Source organism: Drosophila sechellia, chromosome 3L, assembly GCF_004382195.2.
Source record: "Drosophila sechellia strain sech25 chromosome 3L, ASM438219v1, whole genome shotgun sequence".
Taxonomy (NCBI): domain Eukaryota; kingdom Metazoa; phylum Arthropoda; class Insecta; order Diptera; family Drosophilidae; genus Drosophila; species Drosophila sechellia.
The window spans coordinates 15218450-15239926 of record NC_045951.1 but is presented as its reverse complement, the minus strand read 5'-3'; the positions used below and the strand labels follow the sequence as shown (position 1 = coordinate 15239926).

At 40.3% G+C, this 21477-nt stretch overlaps 2 protein-coding genes across 8 annotated transcripts; one reads left to right on the top strand and one right to left on the bottom strand.

Moving 5' to 3' along the window:
• The first annotated feature begins 245 nt into the window (after positions 1-245).
• Positions 246-1904, top strand: LOC6605802 (phosducin-like protein). The gene has a single exon (XM_002030581.2). It carries the CDS (start codon positions 326-328, stop codon positions 1154-1156), a length of 831 nt encoding a protein of 276 aa, XP_002030617.1. The 5' UTR covers positions 246-325; the 3' UTR covers positions 1157-1904.
• A 642-nt stretch (positions 1905-2546) lies between these two features.
• On the bottom strand, positions 2547-21202 carry LOC6605800 (rho GTPase-activating protein 20). Of its 7 annotated transcripts, none has more exons than XM_032717419.1 (7): positions 20092-21201; positions 9885-10086; positions 9635-9818; positions 9229-9291; positions 8013-8887; positions 5297-5726; positions 2547-3940 (listed from the first exon to the last, which is right to left on the bottom strand). In XM_032717419.1, exons 1-7 carry the CDS (start codon positions 20538-20540, stop codon positions 3474-3476), a joined length of 2670 nt encoding a protein of 889 aa, XP_032573310.1. In that variant the 5' UTR covers positions 20541-21201; the 3' UTR covers positions 2547-3473. The 7 variants fall into 7 exon arrangements, with proteins under 7 accessions (XP_032573310.1, XP_032573312.1, XP_032573311.1 ...); XM_032717418.1 differs by having other exon boundaries at positions 3847-5726; positions 20092-20748; positions 20808-21202; XM_032717420.1 differs by lacking the exon at positions 5297-5726 and having other exon boundaries at positions 3822-3940; positions 20092-21199.
• Between the last annotated feature and the right edge of the window lie 275 nt (positions 21203-21477).

Below are 21477 nucleotides of genomic sequence, written 5' to 3'. Positions count from 1 at the left end.
TATTCTAGAAAAAGAACATAAATATGTAGCACTATAATTCATTTGTAAACTAAGTGAAAAAACGATTTTATTATATTTGGATAAAAACGAGAATAACTTGAAAACAATTTTGAATATCGCGGTCTTTGAAATTGCATACTAACAAAATATTATTAAATACTTACGTAAAAATACTGACAAAATACAGTCATACTAAAAACAGTCGATATCGAAACTGAAGCATCGGTATTGTGATAATCGACCTATCGATACTACCATTAGTGAATAATCCAATCCCGACTAATTAGATTGTAAATTAAAAGTAAAGACTCGTTAATTACCAATCATGGCCACCTTGGAGGACAAACTACTGGGCGAGAAACTGGAGTATTACTGCAGCAGCAGCGAGGGCGAGGACAATGGTGACGAGGGAGACGATAATAAGGGAGCATCCGGAAAATCCCGATCCTCCGGTCTGACCATCGACACAAATCCGGATGCGACCCCGGCTGGCGGATTCCGGCAGCAGAGCTCAACGAACACGGGTCCCAAGGGTGTTGTAAAGGACTGGCAGAGATTTAAGCAGCTCGAGGCGGAGCGACGGGATGAAACCGAGCGTCAACGTCTGGCGCTGGCCAAGAAGCTCACCATTACGACGACAACGTCGGCGGAGGACGAGGAGCGCAAGCGGCAGGAGGAGCTGGACGCTGAGCTGGACGAACTGATGAGCGAGGACTTCCTGCAGCAGTACCAGAAACAGCGGATGGCCGAGATGCTGCGGCAGACGGGACACCACCAGCAGTTTGGCCAGGTGCAGCAGTTGACCAGCCACGAGGAGTTCCTCGCCTGCGTCGAGCAGGAGAACAAGCACACCACCATCATCATCCACATATACGAACGACAATTGGCCGCCTGTGCCACGCTGAACAAATGCCTGGACAGTCTGGCCAGCGATTATCCGTCCATTAAGTTCGCCAAGATCTGCAGCTCCGTGGCCGGAATGAGCAGGGACTTCCGCACCAAAGGATTGCCCGCCCTGCTGGTTTACAAGGCCCAAGCGGTCATCGGAAACTTTGTGCGGCTTACCGATGACCTCAGCGACGACTTCTTCGCCTCCGACGTCGAGAGTTTTCTGATTGAGCACGGCATTATAGTGGATAGAGCTCTGTACAATTGAGCTGTTAGCAAGGTTCATGAACTGACAAGTAACTTATTCAAGGCTTATCTCACGGCTGGACCTTTCAATGTATAGCTAATACCATTAACCCCTTAAATCCACTCTATTTTGGTTAATTCCTTGATCAAATTCCGAAAAGTTTTTACAAAGTTATATATAAACCGTATTATTTGTATCAACAAAAAGAAACTAACACGACTTCTTGGAATCTCCGAGTTACTTGTCAGTTTAAACCTAGGAATTAGAATTATTCGCAAATTTTGACCAAATATGTGTTCGTAAGATTAGCATTTAAGAGAACTTAAGCCCGCCCTCCTTTTTGATTTTGCAATTTAAATATTTATTTTTTCCACTCAGTAATTAGTTACATTATATGTATATGTGTTCTTTTCTCTTTTTTGTTTTTTTGTATACAGAAGTTCTTAAAGTGCAACTTTCACAAAATGGAAAATGTCTCTAAAATGGGGTAAATCAAAAGAACTATAAAACTAAATTAAAAATATTTGAAAAATGTATTCGAAATGCATTTTGCACTTGAAAATATATGGAACAGATCCTGCTCACTAAATATAGCGTATATCTATAACGATTCTGTCATCATTTACAACACGATTTATATTTATGTAATAGTATTTAGTGGCTAATGAATGTACTTCACTCGAACTCGTACTCCGTAAGATTTATACAATTATATATTTTATAGCTTATAGCCTACACATATACAGCAATAAAAATGATGTCGACAAAATTAACCTTCTTTTTGTTTGCTTTGCTAATCAACAAATTGGTGTTACTTGCATTACTCATTCCTATGTTCAGGGCAACATTCAGAGCTTTAAATTCTAATTTTTACACTTAAATAGATGCGCTTCATACTACGTATGAAATGGCAAAATAAGATGCATTCATTTCCATTTGTTTTATTTCCTTAGCTAACACTTAGAGTAATTATGTAAATTCAATTTCAAAAACACACCAAATGTGGCCAAAGACAGCGAGGAGGAAATTGTTTCTTTCTCTAACTTCGCAAAGAATTTTTCAATTAAAGCTGAAAAATCTCCAAGTCTGGGATGAAGGGGAAACAGAACTCTAGTGGCGGGGCAGTGGAAATCAATCTGGAGAGGGTCCTTTGGGACCATCTGGAGACCATACTTGGATTGGTACTATTAGTAACTAGTCGTCGAGAATTCGCTAAATCAGATTCTATATAAAGTGGAATTATCTCATTCGTTTTAGCTGTTGTTTGGCGGTTCTGCTCCCCCGCAGGAAGGGCTGTTTTAGCATATCGTTTAGTTAATATACATACTAGATATATCTTGGACACATAGACATACACGTATATATGTACACATAGCACTATTAACGATAACATCAGTGAAATAACATCCGATTTACATATTGATTTCCGTTCGCAGTTATACAAGTTTAATTCGAAAACGCTTATCTACATATTAAATGCTAAGTTTTCTTGTTTCTATCTTTGTAAGAATAATGTAGAATTTGTATTAGATATTTTCGATTGGTTTCTGTTTAGTTTTGATTTTGTACTTCACTGTATCAAAAATGAATGTATATCTGTATTCGTATCTATGATTGCCTTTAAAGAGCTCCATTCCTTTAATTAGTTTCAATTTGCATAGCTTAGAAGTAACATCTATAATGGTTCTTATAAAGACAGAGAGTCGGCCTCGAAATCGATTGGTTGGATTGTTCAGATGCTAAAGAGTTTCGAAATTCTTCTGCTTTTTGTATCGTTGTTTCGGTTTGCGATCAGGTGAAAATTTCGTTTTTTTTTACCTTGACAATGTTCAAGTTTGAGAGATTCTTGGCTAAAACATAATGTAAAATCAACCTACGTCACACAACGAAATGAATGCTGAATAAAATTTGGCAATTTGTTGCATAATATAGTTAGTTTCAGTTGTAAATTGTTTGTTTGTTTGTTTGTTTTCAATCGTTCGTTTTCCATGTTTTTTGTTTTGTTTGTTTAACTAAAGAAAATCAGCCTTTTCTTGCTATACACATTAAATACATATATCGTTTACCATAACCTAATGTATGATGGTTCTTAAAGGGGACCGTCAAAATCTATAGAGATTTAACTATAATGCAAAATGTAAAACTGCCGGTGATCAGTGGCATTCCCATTAAAATCTCTATAGATTTCTTCGGCACTCTCTCGTTTTTGTGTGTGTTGGGTTGGTTTGAGTTGAAAGTATGTATACGTATTTAAAAAAATGGTTACATCTTAACATAGTTATGGGCCGAGGCTTTCTGGGTGTGCTTAGCCTTCGATCGAATGGGTTTGTTGTCCTTGTTACAGCCGCGGCGGCTTGAAGCTCAGCGTGGTGCTGCACTCCATGCCCACGTCCATTGCATCCGGCGTCGAGATGCCGCACTCGGCAATGGAGTTCCGTACGGAGGGCGGCTGCTCGGCACCTGGCAGTAGGCCGAGCATCAGTAGGGGTTTGTTTAGCACCGGAACACCGACGGCCGATCCTGCAGCTGCTCCAGCATTTCCGGTCAACTGATCACTGCCCAGGCTATTGCTACTGTTGCTCTGACTATTGCCGCCGATCTGCTTCTCCTTGTTGCGCCGCAGCGAGGATCGATACTGGCGCGGCACATTGATGAGCAGCCGCCTGGTGGTGGGATTGTGGGTGCTGGTGGTGTTGATGGTGGTAATGGCGCCTCCGAGGCTGGGATTGAGGCCAAGACTGGCGACAGGTCGTCGGGCTGCATACTGAATGGACTCGGCGCTGTTACTCAAACGGATGTTGCCAACTAAAATCGGGTTCGGACATAAGGTTGGGACAAAAAAAGAAAAAAAAGAGGAGAAATAATATTGCTGATGAGTTCATTTGTTTCATTCGGAGGTCTGGGAGTAGTAGAGCATATAAATGTTGGTGTTGTTTGTGGTTGAGGCGCTTTCTTGATGTGTTATATATGGCTTACTACTCTGGTTTGCTGTGGTTGTTGCTGCTGCTGACCGTCTCTGTGGGCGTTCCGACCACAACAACTCACAAAAACGTTAACAATTAGTGTACAAAATGTGGACGAAACACACAAAACTAGTGGTTAGTAGGCAAAATGAAACAACAACAAGTACAACACACGTTATCGGAGTGTGTATAGTGTAGTATTATCGAGTGTAGAAAACACACAAAAACAACACAAAAAGCTTTCAACATATTTCGATTTCGGTTATACACAGTATAAATAAATAAAAATGTTTATTGTTACAAAGCAAAATCATAAATGGATAAATGGAAGGCAAAGTACACAATACGAATAAATAACTAAACTATCTGATAGATAAATCAAAGATAATACAAATTAAAGGTACACTTAACAAAATTCCGATGGTCTGGCGGTGGCAACACGGAAATCTTGGCCTATCATGCTGGGTTAGGAAAATTAAAATTAAGTTGCGTATTACGCTTCGATTCCATATCTTAATACTTAGGCATGATAAACACTGAGTTCCTCTTCAACAACACGAAAATAAATGAAAATCTTAAACGTATGTATGTTTCAGCATTAGTTGGACATAAGCAAAAAATTCATGATTGGATGCAATTGGTAGCTACAAAACACAAGACATTTCATTCCGATTGTTCAGCTGGCGCATTTGATCTCTGCTTTCTTCTTTTTCTTATCAAAACAAAAAGTCCAAAACATTGAAAATGACTGTGGCAAAGTTGTTGTTGTGGTGGTTATTATTGCTATTATTGTGACCGCTCCTGTTGTGGTCGTTGCCGTGGCTCAGATCGGCGGAGGTCACGTCAAAGGATTGGTACAAGGACGAGGCCATGCTGATGCGATGTTGCTGCTGCGGTGTCGAGTGTCGCAGCAGCAACATGGCCGCCTGCCTGGGCTCCACGTGATGCTGCAACTCGTGAGCCTGCAGGGTGTGCAAAGCACCGCCGTCAAGGGAGTCGCCATCGCCATCGCCATCGCTATCGGTGACCTCCGGCAGCTGCTGCTCCTCGCGCACAACGACAACAGGTGGCAGCCGGTTCAAGCACTGGCTGGAGTAGTAGCATGTGTTGCTGAGCGGTTCGTGTAGATAGTTGGCCAGATCGTCGCCGAAATGAGTGTTGTTGGTGGTGAGCGTAGTTAGTCCAGCGTTATAACTACCCGAATTGACATCCAGCAGCAGGCGACGTTGCTGCTGCTGCTGTTGATGCTGATGTTGCATCGGCGGTGGTCTTAGTAGACCCTTGGAATGTATGTGTTGCTGTTGCTGCTCCTGCTGCTGCTGTTGCTCCTTCTGCTGTCCGTAGCTATCCTCCGTGTCCATCATATCGTCATAGTGTTGCTCTTGCTGCTGCTGCTGCTGCTGCTGCCTGCGGTAAAAGTGATAGAGCAAGGCCGCCTGATTCCGCTCGCCTTCCGTTTGAGCCTGTCGCATGTCCCTGGTGCTGCCGCCACCCAAATATCCAGCGGCTGCGGCCAGACAGCAATTGCTGCACGTGTCCGCCGGCAATTGCAACGTGACCACCGCGTCCCGGGGACCCAGGAACCACTCTGAGCGGGTGCGCATGCGGGCGGTTTGGCGTTCATGGACCTAACACATTTTCCCATTTCGGATATGTTTCGACATGGCATTTTATTTGTTTGTTGGTTGATGTTGTTGTCGTGTGGTTGTAGTTGTTGGTGGAAAGACGAGGGGGGATTCAAAATTATCGCATTAGAGTTTTTTTGGCAATTGAAATTTGAGTTTTAGCTAGCTGTAACTTTTGCTTGATTAACTTAATTCGAAACAAAAATTGAAAAGCCAAATTAAAATCTTTGAAAACAAAAACAAAAGTTCACAAAAGAAATTGGGTTAACAATATTATGTGATATATAAAAATGCATAAAAATCAGCGCAGTGGAAAAAGTGCAAGACTATACAAAATGATGGATAGAATATTGCAGGGTATTCACCGCAAAATAAAGATGAAGAAAGAGAAGCCTTAATCCAGCTTAACTTTACCACGAATACCCCAAATACTCGAAACAAGAACATTTCAATTAGGTATAGTAACATTCAGTGTAAAAACCGCCAACAAGCGCTTATCTGAGGTGGAAGTAACAACATTTAAATTCCGACAAAAATAAGATTAATTACAAATGCAATTTTGGGTTTCTTTTTCGGCTCGTGTTTTGTAGTATTTGCATGATGATCTCTTCGTATTCGTATTCTCGTGTCTTCTCGTTCTGCTTAGCAACTAAATGTTAGTTGGTTAAGAATTAACTACCAACTATTATGCAAGGTGCAGCCAAAACATACAAAACAAAACAGGCAAGACAAAAGCAGGCATCTACGCTACATAGACCAGATAGCCAAGCGACAACGAATCAAAATGGTGCACAGTTAACAATATTCTTTGGGTAGCTTAGGGGTCTAGTAAAATATAGTACAAATAAACGATTACAACAAAATCAAAGGAAATCATACCGGTAGCTTATACTGATACATTATACATTGTTCTAGTTATTTCTGATATGCCAACTTCGCTTTGTACAGCAAATGATAAGAGTGAGAACATTACACAAATAATAACTAAGTGTACATGGTGTGCTACATCTAGAGATATCTACGTTTATATATGGTGTCAAGAGTTTTTGAAAAGGCTAGGATACTTATTCCAAATTCTTTTTGTCCATAAAAGATTTTTCAGGAAGAGAATTCACGGTTCCAAAACATTACTTTTCTTATTTAGCCACCTAATAGCTGAATATTTTCAAAAGCCAATCTCATAAAAATAGGCCCAGAATATTGAATTTCAAGAGATCGAATTTTTGAAAACTTTTGAACAGCTGTCACTAATTTTATCCTTAGTATTTACAACTCCATTAGAACGAACTTATATCCATCCAATTGCTATAAACTTCTCTTATTGCATTCACATTTGTCAGTCCCAATTTGTTTAAATTATTAAATACGCAATTTGGTGTTTAGTTTTCTTTTGTTGCAACATTGTATAGCACTCGTTTTTTATTTAGTGAAAATAGGTCTTTGGGCATAGAAAATGTATTTATATAATGTTTTTATGTTTTGGTTTGACATTTTGTTGTTTTCGTTTTTTGACGTTTATTTTTGTTTTGCTTGGTTTTTCTTTGTAAGAGAAGTTTGAACAAAAGCAAAAATGGAAAAATAAAATTAAAATATAAACATACAATGTAAAATGAAAGGTATTCAATCAATTTTGCTCCGTTGTAGTCCATTTTTACAGAGTTTTGGTGAAGTATGTTGATTTCTTTTTTTTTTTTTTGTACTTTTTTGTACAGTTTGGGGGGTGTAAAGGGTGTGAGGGAGCATAGATTCTTCAAATTCTTAAGTCTTAATGTGTTGTTGATTGTTGTTTTTGTGTAAGTAGTTGTTGAGTTTCGTTGGCAGGCGCAAATCGTTTTGTTAGATTGTGAAAATATTAGAAAAAACTAGGCAAACATTTCCAAAATGAAACAAACTTGAGCAATTTGCTGTGTGATTCGAGTTAAGAGAGAGAGTCAAAAGAGAAGTGAGTGATAGAAAGATTAGAGGGTATAACATTTCCAATTGACAAAATTCAAACACAAGAAACAAAAGATATTAAATTAAGGTATTACATTAGGGTTCAATTACAATAAATCAAAAATTCGCAACAGAAAATGGAAGAAAATAAAAAGAGAAAACTTAAATACTAATATATTCTTGGTTCTTGATTCTTTTTCAATTCCTGGAAAAAAGAAACCAAAACTTAAAAGAAATTCGAGCATTTGCAAACGGGGTTAGACCTAGGATCTATATAATAGATGGTACGTTCTACACAACGATCGCAAGTTCTCAAACGGAAATGCGTGAGCCCAGCAAGAAATCGTCCCTCACCTGTGGCAGATACGAGAGGCTCTTGGTGCTCTCCGCATATCGGTTGACGGCCCTCAGCTCCTCCATGGTCATCCCGCCTTCGGCGCCTCCTCCGTTTCCGGCTCCGGAGCCTCCGTTGCCGCCTCCTCCGCTATTCGAGCCAGTTGCTCCTGCGGAGTTGGAGCTGCACGAGCTGCTGTGCCGAATGCCTCGATTGCAGCGGCTGCACGTTCGCTGCTTGAGCTTGGGAGGCGTGGGATTGCCAACTGCTGAGCCTGAAGCACCACCTCCGGATCCTCCCGCTGCTCCCGATCCCGTGCGCCTCTCCCCTCCGCCATCGAGACTCTTGGTGCCAGTGCGCAACCGCCTCTGATGTTGGCTGCTGCTCGGCGGCGCTGGCTTCTTTTTGTTCTGTCGATACCGGCGCTTCACAAACGTCATCTCATCCTCATCATCGTCGTCGTCCTCGTCGTAGTCCCGCTGGTGCTGAGGCGGCATCTGCTGCTGCTGCTGCTGTTGGTAGTGGTGTGGCTGCTGCTGGACTCGCTGCTTGGGGCGATAGATGCCACGACTTCCCTGCGGCGGAGCTATGCTACTGATCTCCAATTCGGCACCAAAGTCGTGAACGCCGTCCAGCTCATCGTTGTCATCATCGTCGGCATAGTCATCGTAGTCGTAGTCCGTGGCATTGCCGTTGCCATTGCCATTCCGCTTCGCCGGCAACGGCGACGATGTCATGGCATAAATGCCAGGTCCCTCCAGCGAAACTGAGAGACGGGCGCAGCTCTCGATGAACGAGTGCTCGGGGGAAACGCCCAGCGACAGGACACTGTTCTCCAATGCGGAACTGGAGCTGGTCAGCAGGGCGGGCGTCGAGCGGGACTCCTCCTGGGCCACTAAATCACACAGGTCGGCAGGGGGTTATAACAAATGCATTGGATGACTCGTCAGAATGAGAGGGGTGGTGCAAACAACTACTGGGCATGCGGCACAAAGCTATAGAATGGGGGTGGTGCAGTGCGGGTGGGACTAGAAGCTTATCTTTTCGGGACACCAGATGACCAAAGATGAGCTAATAAGGTATCAATAACATTTTCCCCTCCCACACAGACACACAGACAAAAGTTAGATCGGACAGTGTGTAGAGTAAATAGAGGTGGAGATTCCAGAAGCAAAGCACAATAGAGTATGATTCTAGCTATATCTACGTATAGGTAAACACATTTCAGGTACTCACGTAAGCCCCAACGCTCGCATTGGCACTGCAGCCATGTCTTCTCCGCCTCCAAAGAATGTTGCACTGTGGGTTGAAGCGATAAAAACGTATTAGCCAGCGAATATGTGTGGAATTTTCATTGCTTCAATAGAAGACTGAACTTGGAGTTATTTAACCAATCAATAAATCGATTAAGGACGCGCTTAATGGCATGCGTAAACATCTTAATAATTCATCGACAAAATAAGTTTGTTAAGTTATTAAAGTGACTTATTCATAAACGTCATCATTTTCTGATTTACTTTAAATTCCTATCTAATGAATATAGCCCCTTTTTTTATTCATGTGCATTGTAAACATACATCGATAGCAATGTTATTCCAAGGCACTACTCATATCCACAGCTTATTTTGAAATTCCAACTTACATGCGTATTTTTGTTGAGCCAACTTGCCACGTGGCGGTGGTGGATACTGAAAGCTGCATATCCACTCGTCCTGCACCTTGAGAATGCGTCCTGTGACGCGGGCATAGTACTCGTAGTTGTCGCGCCCGAAGATGTCGTGCGTGGCAAACTTATCAATTATATTCTGCATGATCTTCGTAGAGACCTGTAAATCAAAGAACAGACTTTAGAAAGGTTTTCTTTTCGAATGAAAAGAGTTTACCGAACTCACCTTGAACTTGAGCACATCCTCCATGCGGGCGGTTTTGCCATCGCTGACGCAGGATTGAAAGAAACTGGGGGCCACGGAAACGCCCAGCGCCTCGCTGGTCATTCCGGTGGACGCGTGGGCCGCATTGCTCGCGATAACCCGGAATGTGCCGAACAGTAGAACTAATAGATGCTGTGTGTATTTCGGCAGCGAACCGAAGAGTCTGCAAGGGGGAAAAGAGAAAGGTTCTTTAGATGAAGAATGTCGGCACATTTATCTTAGAGATACCAGAAAGCGCGCACTGCGAGAAAGAGTTTCTTATATAGCTGTGCTTCTTTTTTTTTTCACTTTTTATGGTTTTCAAACCATTCTAAGAGTTTTGTGATGACTTGTTAACCCAATCATCTCCTCACGCCTTTTTTGTTTGCTTGACATTCATTCTCATTCGGCATTGTAATTTTATTGTCTTACAGATTGTAGATTGTAGATTTCATAAATATTTGTTGAGATCTGTTATCATAGCGAAATAAATCGTTGTCAGCTCTTTGAGCTGCCTTAGCAATTGTTTGTTACTCATGCTATTTGTTTTTATTGCCATTACAGAAGTGCAATGACTCATTCTCAGGTGAGCTGCGCTCCTCCGCTTTTGCTGGCCGCCTGTTACCCATCAAAATCATCGCCTGGCCAAGCGGAGCCGGCAAAGAAAGTCAAAGCAGAGCAGCTCAGCTCAGAGCTCCCCTGTTCACACTTTCATTTTGGCGTGCCTAATGATTTTTCGAAACAAATGGTTGAGCCAAGTCTGCGGGCACCCAGCTGCAGCCCGGTGACTTTGGCCGGGGAAGAAGAAAAACTGGTTGGCAGCCTCCTAAGCGTCCACATTACACAACTCGATAGAGGTAGCTAACCAAAACCAAAATAAAAAAAAAACATAAATGAAAGAAAGACCAAGCCAGCACCAAAAGCCAACACAAGACAAGCCAAGCCAGGCCAGCTTTAGGATGGAGAAAAAAGAAAGATATATAAAACTCAACTCAATCAATTAATGCTTTTTAAAAGCAACACTCGCACAACACAAACAACATCTCTCCCCAGCTGGCGCTTAAAAAGTGAAAACTTCAAGATCCAACAATAAATTCAGGAGACGATGGGGGGGGCGAAGTGGGGGCTAAAATCGCTTGACAATGAACTATACTATAATGCGATGGCTGTGTGGCTCTATTTTCATTTTCAGATGTGGTGTAAATTGCCCCGCGAAGAAAGACTGAAAAACAGACTAACGAGTGAAAACGACAGCTTAGGCCGATCGATAAGTGTTGCATTTAGAATGAATGTCTAGGGGTTCGAAAAGGGAGTGCAGCGATAGGGTTTTTCAAGAAATAAATGGAAAATATTGAAATGTCACCAGATTCAGTTAATTGAAGTGAGGAAATTAGCCAAGACAAGCAACCCGCATGAACTGTCGTCACAAGTGGAGAAATCCAAAGTGGCAAACTGAGAGGTGGGTACCACAAAATGCTGCACAAAACTGACACCCAAATGAGCAGTGGTTTCTGGGAACACCTAATGGTGCTAAAAACAAAGTTTAAAAGGTTTCGAGAAATGTAGTTCTTTAATCCATTGTTATTTAAAAGTTTGTGAATAAGTATTATATCATTATTATCAACGATATTAGAACTGACATCGAAGCCTTTCTAGGGTTATGGTTGGTCAAGGTTTCGACGGGTTCCCATGAGGTTCATTAGTTCATTGACATCTCATAATTTGTTTGCCGAAAACTACAGGCGAGTCAATATGGCGATGTGAACAACCCAGGCAATGCCACCAGACCCCACCCAAGCCAAACAAACACTTTAAAGCGAGTAAACCCTTGCCGAACGATCCCTAGTCAAACCAGCATTGCATTGTAAACAAAATTGGGAAAAACGTGCCGCCGAAAGCTATAGAAAACTTAAAAAAAAAATGTAGATAGGCAAGAAAACCTTATCTTATCGATACAAATATGAACTACACATGTTGCGGCTTCTTTGCGGCGAGCATCTGAGCTCCTTGGAGGCCAAAATGATAGGGGCCAACAGCTAGTGATCACCTCGAACTTCTGGCCAAATGTCGCCCGATAACGACGATTATCAATTAGTTAGTTTTTTTTTTTTTTTTTTTTTTTTTTTTGCTCGTTCTGGCGCCGGTTAACGCCCATAAAGCGGAATGCGTACAAATCGTTTATTAATTGCATTAATTACGTGGAATGATGTTAAAAAAGAGCATAAACAACAACCGCAGAAACCACAGCAACTGAAAGCGGAACAAGTGTTTACGTCTGTTGATATTGGAGAGATAAGCCGTATCATCGTAGTTCCGAGCCCTACGATTCCGAATAAAAAAAAAAAAAAATCACCTCAATGGTGTGAGTAATTGTGGTTTATTGTTTACTTTATCATTTGATGATTTCTACCTTTTTTGTTGTACCCTCGCTGCTTCGTGATTGATCGCCGGACCATTAGGGTCTACGGATTACCTTATATAATCGCGTTGCGCATGTGTCGTCGTATCAGTTTGTTTTTATACGCCATTCATTTACATAATCAATAGGCCAAACAGAAAGAGAGCCATACAAATAAAGACAATATAAAACAAAAAAACCGGCCAAAACATTAGCATACAGCCATATTTCCACGAATCAGTGCTAAATAGTTTCCGATATTGAAAATATTTAGCATTTGGCGGGCGTAGCTTCTGCGTATTGTTCATTGACAATCGGACAACTCGTCATTTTATTTAGATGAATCATTTTCATTTATTGTTAACTTTGTTTATTTGCCCTGCCTGTGCTTTGCTGGTTTTTCCTTTTTTTTTTTTCATTCATAAAAATGAAAAATGTCGGAGATTTTTTTTTTTGCCGCATTTGATTTGCTTTTGTAACAGTTTTTTTTTTTATCACAATATTATATGTGTCTGCAGATATATGCGATTTGTTTTCAGTTCGTTATGTTACGTATGAAAAGTCTCGGAAGTTGAAGATGCGATTGCCCTACAGAGAAACCAGTTCCCCGATATTCCCACAAACCCAAACCCAACTCTTTTGTGACACTTTCGAGTGGAGATCTCGAATCCGCATCTCGGTGGCAGTCGCGGTTTCAGTTGCTCCCAGTGAGTAAGTCAAGTGAGTGAGTGAATTGTGCCGACTGTCGAGGTCTGCGTATGTGATAAGTGAAATATCACACACAAGATAATTGAGTTTCCTTATGTACATATGTACTTCAATGGTTTACATTAATGAACAAGTGCATAATATACTTTATGGCATTCAACTGAATGATAGCTTGCAAATGCGGAATTATTCAAAGTCTTTGCTGAGGAATTTATGGGGAAGTACGAAAATTTGATTTACAAGAAAGCAAACAACAATTTATCAATACTATTTGTATGTCAAGCGGAAGAAAGGTCAAAGAATAAGTTATAAATTACTTTAAAGCTATAACAAAATAAATCTTAATTGCAAATAGAAAGCAAGACGTAAACAGTCGCTAATTAGTTCTGCCAATAATTTTAAATTGACAAAGTGTAAACACAAACTTCTTCCAGTTGAATTGAATTTAAAACGGAAGTTAAAGCTATTAAATATTTATTCGCAGCATAAACTAAGCTACTATAGGATATAACAAATGAAATCCCATTTCCACACATGAATGTTGGCCAGTTTTTTTATCTGCAATGTTTAATCGTCTGAAGAGGCCTATAAAAATAACAATATGTGGATCAATTGATGTGGTCGCCTCGCTAATGATTCATTTACATTAGGTCATAAACGAATAAGTTTATGTTAGTCTGTTAAGGGCATTACGCATCATCAGTCGAGCGAACAAAGAGCATCCAGTATCTGAAGGAACTACAAGTATGAGAGTGTGTGTGTGTGTATCTTCTGGATCGCTTATCGCATCGGCAACATTTTTTGCCTACTAAGCAGTCCGGATCGGTCAGTTTTATAATTATGCTGTACGTATCGCTCATATCTTGGAGCTCCCTTCTCTGTTTTTTCTGTATTTTTTCTGTCTTTTTGCATCAGCATCAATATTCATTGCGACAAGCTCAATCTGCATCTTTTGTTCACTTCCACGCCCAAGATTCGCAACTGGAGAGTCAAGTACACGGAAAAAATAGGTTTATACTTAGATCTTAACTGATCATTAATATAATTTATCAGTTAACATCGTGTCATGTTTAGCATTTGCATTTGCATTTGCAAGTATGACTTCCCCTATTCTAAAATGTTTTCTCAATTAACGAAATAGACTTCGAATGTTTTTTTAAATGTCTTCAGTACACATTCAGTTGAATGAAGTGGCTTTATGATCGCTCAACAGATGCGAAAACATAACCGCATCGGCAGCAAGTTTTTTATGGCTCTTGGTCGGCAGAATACAAAAGACAATACGTCATAATAACGAACCAAGGAAAGGCAATACTCCAACATCAACCACACCAAGTGCACGATGATAAAAAGCAGTTTATAACATACATATACTAAGTGCAAACACCACGATATGCGACGGATGACGGCTGTGACCCACCAACCAAGCTAGCGACAATGCCCTGATTACACTCGACATCCCATTGTTTGTTTCTATCTCGGTGATCAATCATCAACATCAGATAATAAATTTACTTCTCTGATGTAAGAATTTCACCAGAACAATTATTTATTAAAAGTTCACTGTACCTCATTATGATCGGTAATACTCTTATGAAAACAAAGATTTTATATTTTGAAAAACAAGCTCAGGTAACTAAGAAATATTTTGTAGATCGTTATATGTTTACAGGTAAGAAATCTGCATGTTTTATAACCCCGCCTTCTACAGAACTTTCTACCTACCTACTGCTTCTTGAAACCAATACACCCATTTTTTCTCTACAAGTACTGTCAATAGAATTGCTGAAAAACAAAGATAAGCATTTAACAAACAAACACAACGAATCTTATCCAGAGTTCGTTATAAACTGGGCAGCAAAGTATTTTAGGATAAGAGCGGAGCCCTGACCTCAAATAAAACCAATTCCCTGCTGGCCAGTGTATATCCGCCATATGTTTTAAGTGGCTGCGTCTGCAATGTTCGGTCGGTTGTTCAACGTTCAACGTTCAGGGCGATTCACTGAGGGAAAAGTGCGAACCCAAGAGAACCCTTGAAGAAAAGAAATACCGACCGAGCCGTCCGGTCCACTGACGTAAATTTCCACGCTTTTCGCCTGTTTATAAGTACATTTTTTTGCGCCCGTTTCATTTAACATTTATTGGTTTTGTTTGCCATTGTTGTTTATACACGTCGGCGGCAGTTTCGAGTTCTTATTTATGCAAAGTCAAAGTCGAATGGATACTCCTGAGGTGGCAGTCGATAAAACAAAGACAGAATTAGCAAGCCCATTGAGGTATTTGCTGTTCTACTTCGAATTCTACAACAAATAGTAGATATAAGAAATTAAATTATACTAAATTATAAAGATTTGCTTTCAATAAACTTACATTGTTTAGGTTTCAATATTTATATATCAATATTTACAAAAATATCCACATCATGCATAAAAACGATTTAAATTCTGAACTATCTACCCAAGGATAGGATAGATCAGGTAAAAAGTTGATTTTACAAATGGGTGGGATTTTTACAGAAAACCAAATCGTAAAGAATTAGTTTTGCATCCGTAGAACTTTTGTTTCAAGCAACCCCGACCGAAAAACCGATATAAAAAGAGGAGGAAACAATGCAGTGCTTGTGAATAACCATATATAATAATAATCAGGAAGCGAAACCTCGGCCGTCTGGAAGTGGGCGATGGAAGGGAGGAGTGGAAGGGGAGGGGCCCTTCCAGACGTCGGATGACGATGACGGCTTATCGACTTATAGACAAGAACGTTGTTGTTTTTGCCGTTGGTTGGGGGGTTTGTTGTTGTTATTGTTGGTAATGCCATTTGGCACAATGCGGCTTTGTCGTTTTTGCACTGCAGTTTTTGCCATTTGTTTGTCTAGTCCAACAAAAGCGGGTAGAAATTTTCATTTATTCTTCGGCTGCTCGCTCCTTTCTGCACTTATCAGTATTCGCAGCAGACAGTTTTCCCTGGGCCATCAGCAATTGTCCACCAGGCAATTGTGTAAATAGCCTATTAACTATGTATGGCCAAAGACTAAGACGGAGGAGAATCAGAAGGATAAATAACACAAAGATTGAAACAAAGGGAAAGGAAGAAAGCCAATCGGACGGAAAATGTGATTTAGGAACAAATTCTGAACGATTGTGAAAGATTTCTAAAAAGAAGAATCCGTGCAAGGTTAAAGGTATAGTAAAAATAATATAATCTGTTTTTTAATCCTGTACTGTAAGGATCATATGAATTCGCTAAAATCGTTAGCAAATAGTGTTTTGGTATTGAAAAAGGGAAGAAGAAATTTAGATTTAGATTGAAATAAAAGAAATTTCTAACGAGGTGGTTTCTTACTGGCCGTCAAGGGTTTTTAAGAAATGATTTGAATTTTTTTCTTAATTGTAAGTGTTTACAAAAGTAATATATCCTTAAATTAGCGATTAAACACACGTTACTTTATATAGGTCAAATTGTATCTGATTTGAGAGCTTAAAAATCGAGGAGTTTGAGAACTGTACAGATAGAAGTTAAACGAAAGAGCAACAGGCGTTGGAAAAAGCTCGCGAAAGCTCTTTTTCAGTCAGGCAACAAGTTGCGAATAACAGGACTAACGGCAAAGAGAGAATCAACTCGGCAGATGCGTGGGAGCGAGACAGAGAAGGCACTAGTCCCACTCTCTTCCAGCAGCAGCTGCTTTCTTGGTTTTTTCTTTTCGTCCATCCGCTGTGTTTGTAATTTACACAAAACAAAACGGCAAGAAAAACAATACACAATTCATTTGCACAAACGTACGCTTGTTCATATGTAGGTACGATTGTGGATATTTTTGGACTATTGCAAAAACGTGCAACAATGACGTCGATCCGCTGCAATAACAACAGCAGCAGCAGCAGCAACAACAACGGCCAAAAGGCCAGCAGCTGGAAAGTACACAAACAAAAACGATGTGCCAACTGATGGAATTAAACACTATCTGCCTCTCCTCGCGTCTCCTTTTGCACTCTCTTCCTATTTTTGCGTTTAGTTTTAATTGATACAAAGTTTCCAACGCGTGTCTATTTTTAAAGGTATTGCTGTTGTTGTTTCTTTCGGCAGAGGCGCTATTTTCGCGCATTTTGTTTGATTCGATTCGATTGTGATTGCCCAATGTTTTTGTTGTAGCTCTGGCCGTTGTTGTAATGGCTGTTGCTACTCGTGTTGTTGTTGCTTTTGCTGTTGCTGCTGCTGTTGCGCCTTCCCCAAAAAGTAAATAAACAAAAGTAGCCATCGCAGCAGCAGCAACAACAATTACAATAAATGTGTATATAATTGTACAGGTTTGAAAAGTTTACACACACGCACAGCGGAGGTCAAGATAATACGACAATGAAAAAAAAGTAACAATCTTGGGTAAAGTTATTTTCAGTATAGTAAAAATATGATACAAAGAAAGTTTTTAATTTTAGATGCTATAAATTAAAAAAAAATTTAATAATTTTGTAGATTTTTACTGCATTGTTATAACTGATAAATCACATTTTTATTTGATTAAGCGCGCTCCTAGTATCTCAACCCCTGCTGTAGAGAAACACACAGGTTGCCAAACTGAAAATTTACGTTTTCCAATCCTTTCGCTTTTCCCACCCGAAAAGCGCTTCCCGCGAAATGAAAATAACTTGGCGGTCGATTTCTACGCATGTAGAAGTTTTAAATTTATGTTTTATTGCTGACGTTATTTGTTTACACGCACATTTAACGTTTAGCGATCGGTGTTTCAGTGTTTAATGTTCAGTGTTTAGTGTTCGGCATTTAATGTAACCAATGGATCTGCTGACGCAGAAGCATCTCCCATCCACCAGCCACCATCCATCCACCGTATCCCATATCCATCTCAATCAGATACCGAGTGTTTGGCAAATTAGGCAAACGCCAGAGGAAGCCCAAACAGACAAATCATTTCGGCCCGTCAATTGCAATCGATCGGCTATAAATGTTCGTTCGATTTCTTAATTACAGGCAGGCGGCCACTCACTTTGCGAATATGTATGTGTGTACATACATACATATACATATATGTATGTAAGCCGAGTGTTGAAGAAGAACGGGCCAAATAGCACACACAGCTCGCAAATTGCAGCGGCCAAGTATTTCGTCTACATTTTAATTGAGCCTGCGTTCGTGGGCTGGCTGCTTTGTGATGTGTTGGCCCACGCTTTATGCTCTAATTCAGATGGTTAGAAATCGATTGCAACAAAAGGAAAAACAACAAGCGACCAAATGGGCAATGGGCAAACAACAGCAGAGAGTTAGCCAAAAGCCAAAGCGAGCCAAGAAATCCAAGCTTAACCCTTTCAGCGGCTTCTGTTTACATTTCCATTTCCAAGTTTCTTAAAGTCCATACAAGGCTGCACAGTGAATCAGCGAAAATCGGAATTAATTACATATGCACATATACACGGTCGGAATTCTATAAGTTTTACTTTGCTTAGTTATCTGCAGATCAATGAATGCTTTGTGGGAATTTAAAGAATTCTTTATACACTGAATCGGAATTTAAAAAATGTCCGACAAAGGGAAATCTTTTCTCTTTTTTGCAATACAACAAAATACTGAATCAAACCTTAAATAAATATTCATAAGTACCAAAAAAAAAAACAGTTTGTATTGATTATATTAACGTTTAATTTATCTTGAGTGGGAGACACATATTTAAACACCATATGCTGCTTCAATATTTGCAAGTAATACTGTTTACTATATCCGATGCTTGTTTTTTCTGCTGCCGCACAAATTATGTAAATTGCCTGGCACATCTAAGGGTTAAGCGAACGCTTAACGCTCAAGTGAAAATTGGTGAAAATCCACACAAATGTGTCAACAAGTGCCGAGGAACAACAACAAGAACAACGCCGATTTAACAACAACCACAACAACAACAAGAGCAGAGGCAGCGAAAACAACAAGAGGCTGGCTGGCTGGCTTTCCAGTGAATTAACTCCCCCTGAAGATTCTTGGGGCTGCAACAACCGAATCTACATCTATATCTATATGTGTACATCTAAAGATCCGGTTCAGCAAGTTTACCGCAAGCTAGTTACACTACAACAACAAGCCAACGTCTGTGTGTGCGCGACGCACAGCAAAGGCCACAAAAATAGTAGTTGAAAAGAAGATAGCTCAGTCTCCAGCAACAGAATTATGCAAATCCTAGCGATTTGAAACAAATAAAAGATGTGCAACTGCATTACAAACTTCTAAAGTCGTAAATACCCTTCGCAAGAAAGTAACATGTTAATAAATTCTTGTAATCCCCAACACGATCTGAATACTAATGTGTACCAAGTAATTGGTAATAAAATTCTGAATAAGGAATCGCTGGCATTTCCTTGTCTACCATTAATTTATGATATTGTCGAACGCTTATGTTTGGTGAAAATATATTAAAATGCCCGCTTAGAATTTATGGCCAGTGTAATGGTTTCCACAGAAGAACTAATAAAATTTCGAAATTTATTCATTTTCAAGACCTTGCCAAATTTATAGTGACTCATATGAAATTTACTCGCAGTGGATTCCTAGAAGTGATGGATTTATTCCTTAATTTCATTTTTATTTAATTTAATTTAAACATTGAAATGAGCCTAGGTATATGACAGTTTTCAGTGCCAAGCATAAAAACTTTTCTAATTTTCTAAAATATAAAAATTGATTCTCAAAAGTTTTTTAGTTCATTAAAATGATCTGAATAAAAATAAAGTGATTTACAGTGCTAAGCTATCACCATGTTTTATCAATAAATTTCACAATGACTTATTCATTCATTATTAATATTTAGGGAATTAAAAAATTCTTGTTTATGTGTCGCTCAAACAAAAGGTTTGTTTCTTGTTTGTTTGTTCTTATCAATGGAATTCCGTACTTGCTGAATCAGTGTAGAGCCCATTTCACATTTACGTTATTCATAATTAGAAATTCCATACATTTTATTTTGATTCTGTATGCTAACATAAAAAAATAATAACGAAATTTACACTTTTCTGTAGCTGATGCTAGCTTCGCGACCCCCATAGTGTTTTGGGTGGCCCCAGCGGCGGGCCCCACCTTCTTGCCACTCACCTGTGCAGTCGCTCCGTTTGCTCGGCTTCGTTTTGCAGATCGTTGATGGCGAACAGCTCCATCTCGCCGCTGCGCCCGAATATCCCATTGGGGATCTTGCGCAGGAACTTCTTGAGCACGCTGGCGATGGTGAACACCGAATAGTTGTCCACGTTGACCAGCCGACCGGCCTGCAGGAAGTGGATGAGCTTCTTCATGGCGCCCTGGTGGCCGGGGGCGCGGAATACATCGCGGCGGTTCGGTGACTCCTTGTTCAGCTTGAGGATCAGGACGAGCAGGGGCCCGGGAATGTTGTTGTTGTGCTTGCACACCTCCTCCAGCGGCACACCGAATTTGACCTTTTCGAGGCGGTACGGATAGGCGGGTGCGGTGGCGGGGTGGCCGCAGGAGGTCACCACGTTGCCCAAATCCGCGGCGCGCCTATGGACGCGTTCTGCCCAGCTGGACATGATTTTTTCACGCGATTTTCCTGCCTCCCTGCCTGCCTGTGTTTGTATGCTTTTCCGTGCGTGTGTGTGCGTGTATGTATGTGCTGGCGAGTTTTTCAGCGAGCAGTGGAAAATGTGCTCGGCAGATTTTATGGTTTTATGCTGGCCACAAACATGTTCACTTGACTGGAATGTTAATTTGTTCGCCTGCCCAATATGCTGAAATTATCTTTCAGATTTTCACTATTTATTTTTTTGTATTATTTTTACTTTATTTTCGACACCTACTCTCGCGTCGCAGTCCCAGATTTTAGCCCAAAATGAGCAGCTTTGAAAAGCCAGCTTTGATTAAAAAATCGCCACCACTCCTGCTGTATGCATTTTTCTCTTCTCTTCTTCGCGTCTCTCTTTTACACTGCGTTTCTCCGTTTCTTTTGCGCTTTTCTTCTTTTTGGCCAACGCCTCGGAGCTGCTATGCCTTTTGCGCCCCTTCGCTTGCTGAATTAAACGCTCGCCTATCGCATTTCGCTTGGGTTTGTTGAGAACGCGGCGTTCGGCGTCACTTTCGGTTAGTTTAGCACTAGTTTAGTTGTGTTATTTCGGGGAGTGTTTAATTATTTTGCTGCGCTCGCCCGCACGCTCGACTTTTTTCGCTGTATATTGAAAACGGAGTGTGGCCACCAAGCGGTAGCTGCAGAATGCCTGAGGTCTTAGCGCTTCGCTCTGAAATACCAACAGAAAATACCAAGAAATAATACTGCAAAAGTAATGTGATAGTAGGGGTGTTCCGGCATTCGTAAAGTTTCACAATGCAGTCAAGGAAATATATATTAATAAAGTAAACGCACTTCTGTATTACCAAAAACAAATAAATATTTACATATATACATTTACCAACTTGAATTAACAAAGTTTATACAAATTACAATAAAATTAAATCTACTTAACTACTAGTGTT

What these genes read in the sequence shown, in the direction of transcription:
- LOC6605800 (XM_032717417.1), bottom strand. Translation starts at nt 20,540, where the DNA reads ATGTCCAGCTGGGCAGAACGCGTCCATAGGCGCGCCGCGGATTTGGGC. An exon ending in AGGATGTGCTCAAGTTCAAG is followed by an intron (nt 9,819 to 9,884) that starts GTGAGTTCGGTA and finishes TTTGATTTACAG; the next exon opens with GTCTCTACGAAGATCATGCA. An exon ending in GGCTCAACAAAAATACGCAT is followed by an intron (nt 9,292 to 9,634) that starts GTAAGTTGGAAT and finishes TTCAACCCACAG; the next exon opens with TGCAACATTCTTTGGAGGCG.
- LOC6605802 (XM_002030581.2), top strand. Translation starts at nt 326, where the DNA reads ATGGCCACCTTGGAGGACAAACTACTGGGCGAGAAACTGGAGTATTAC.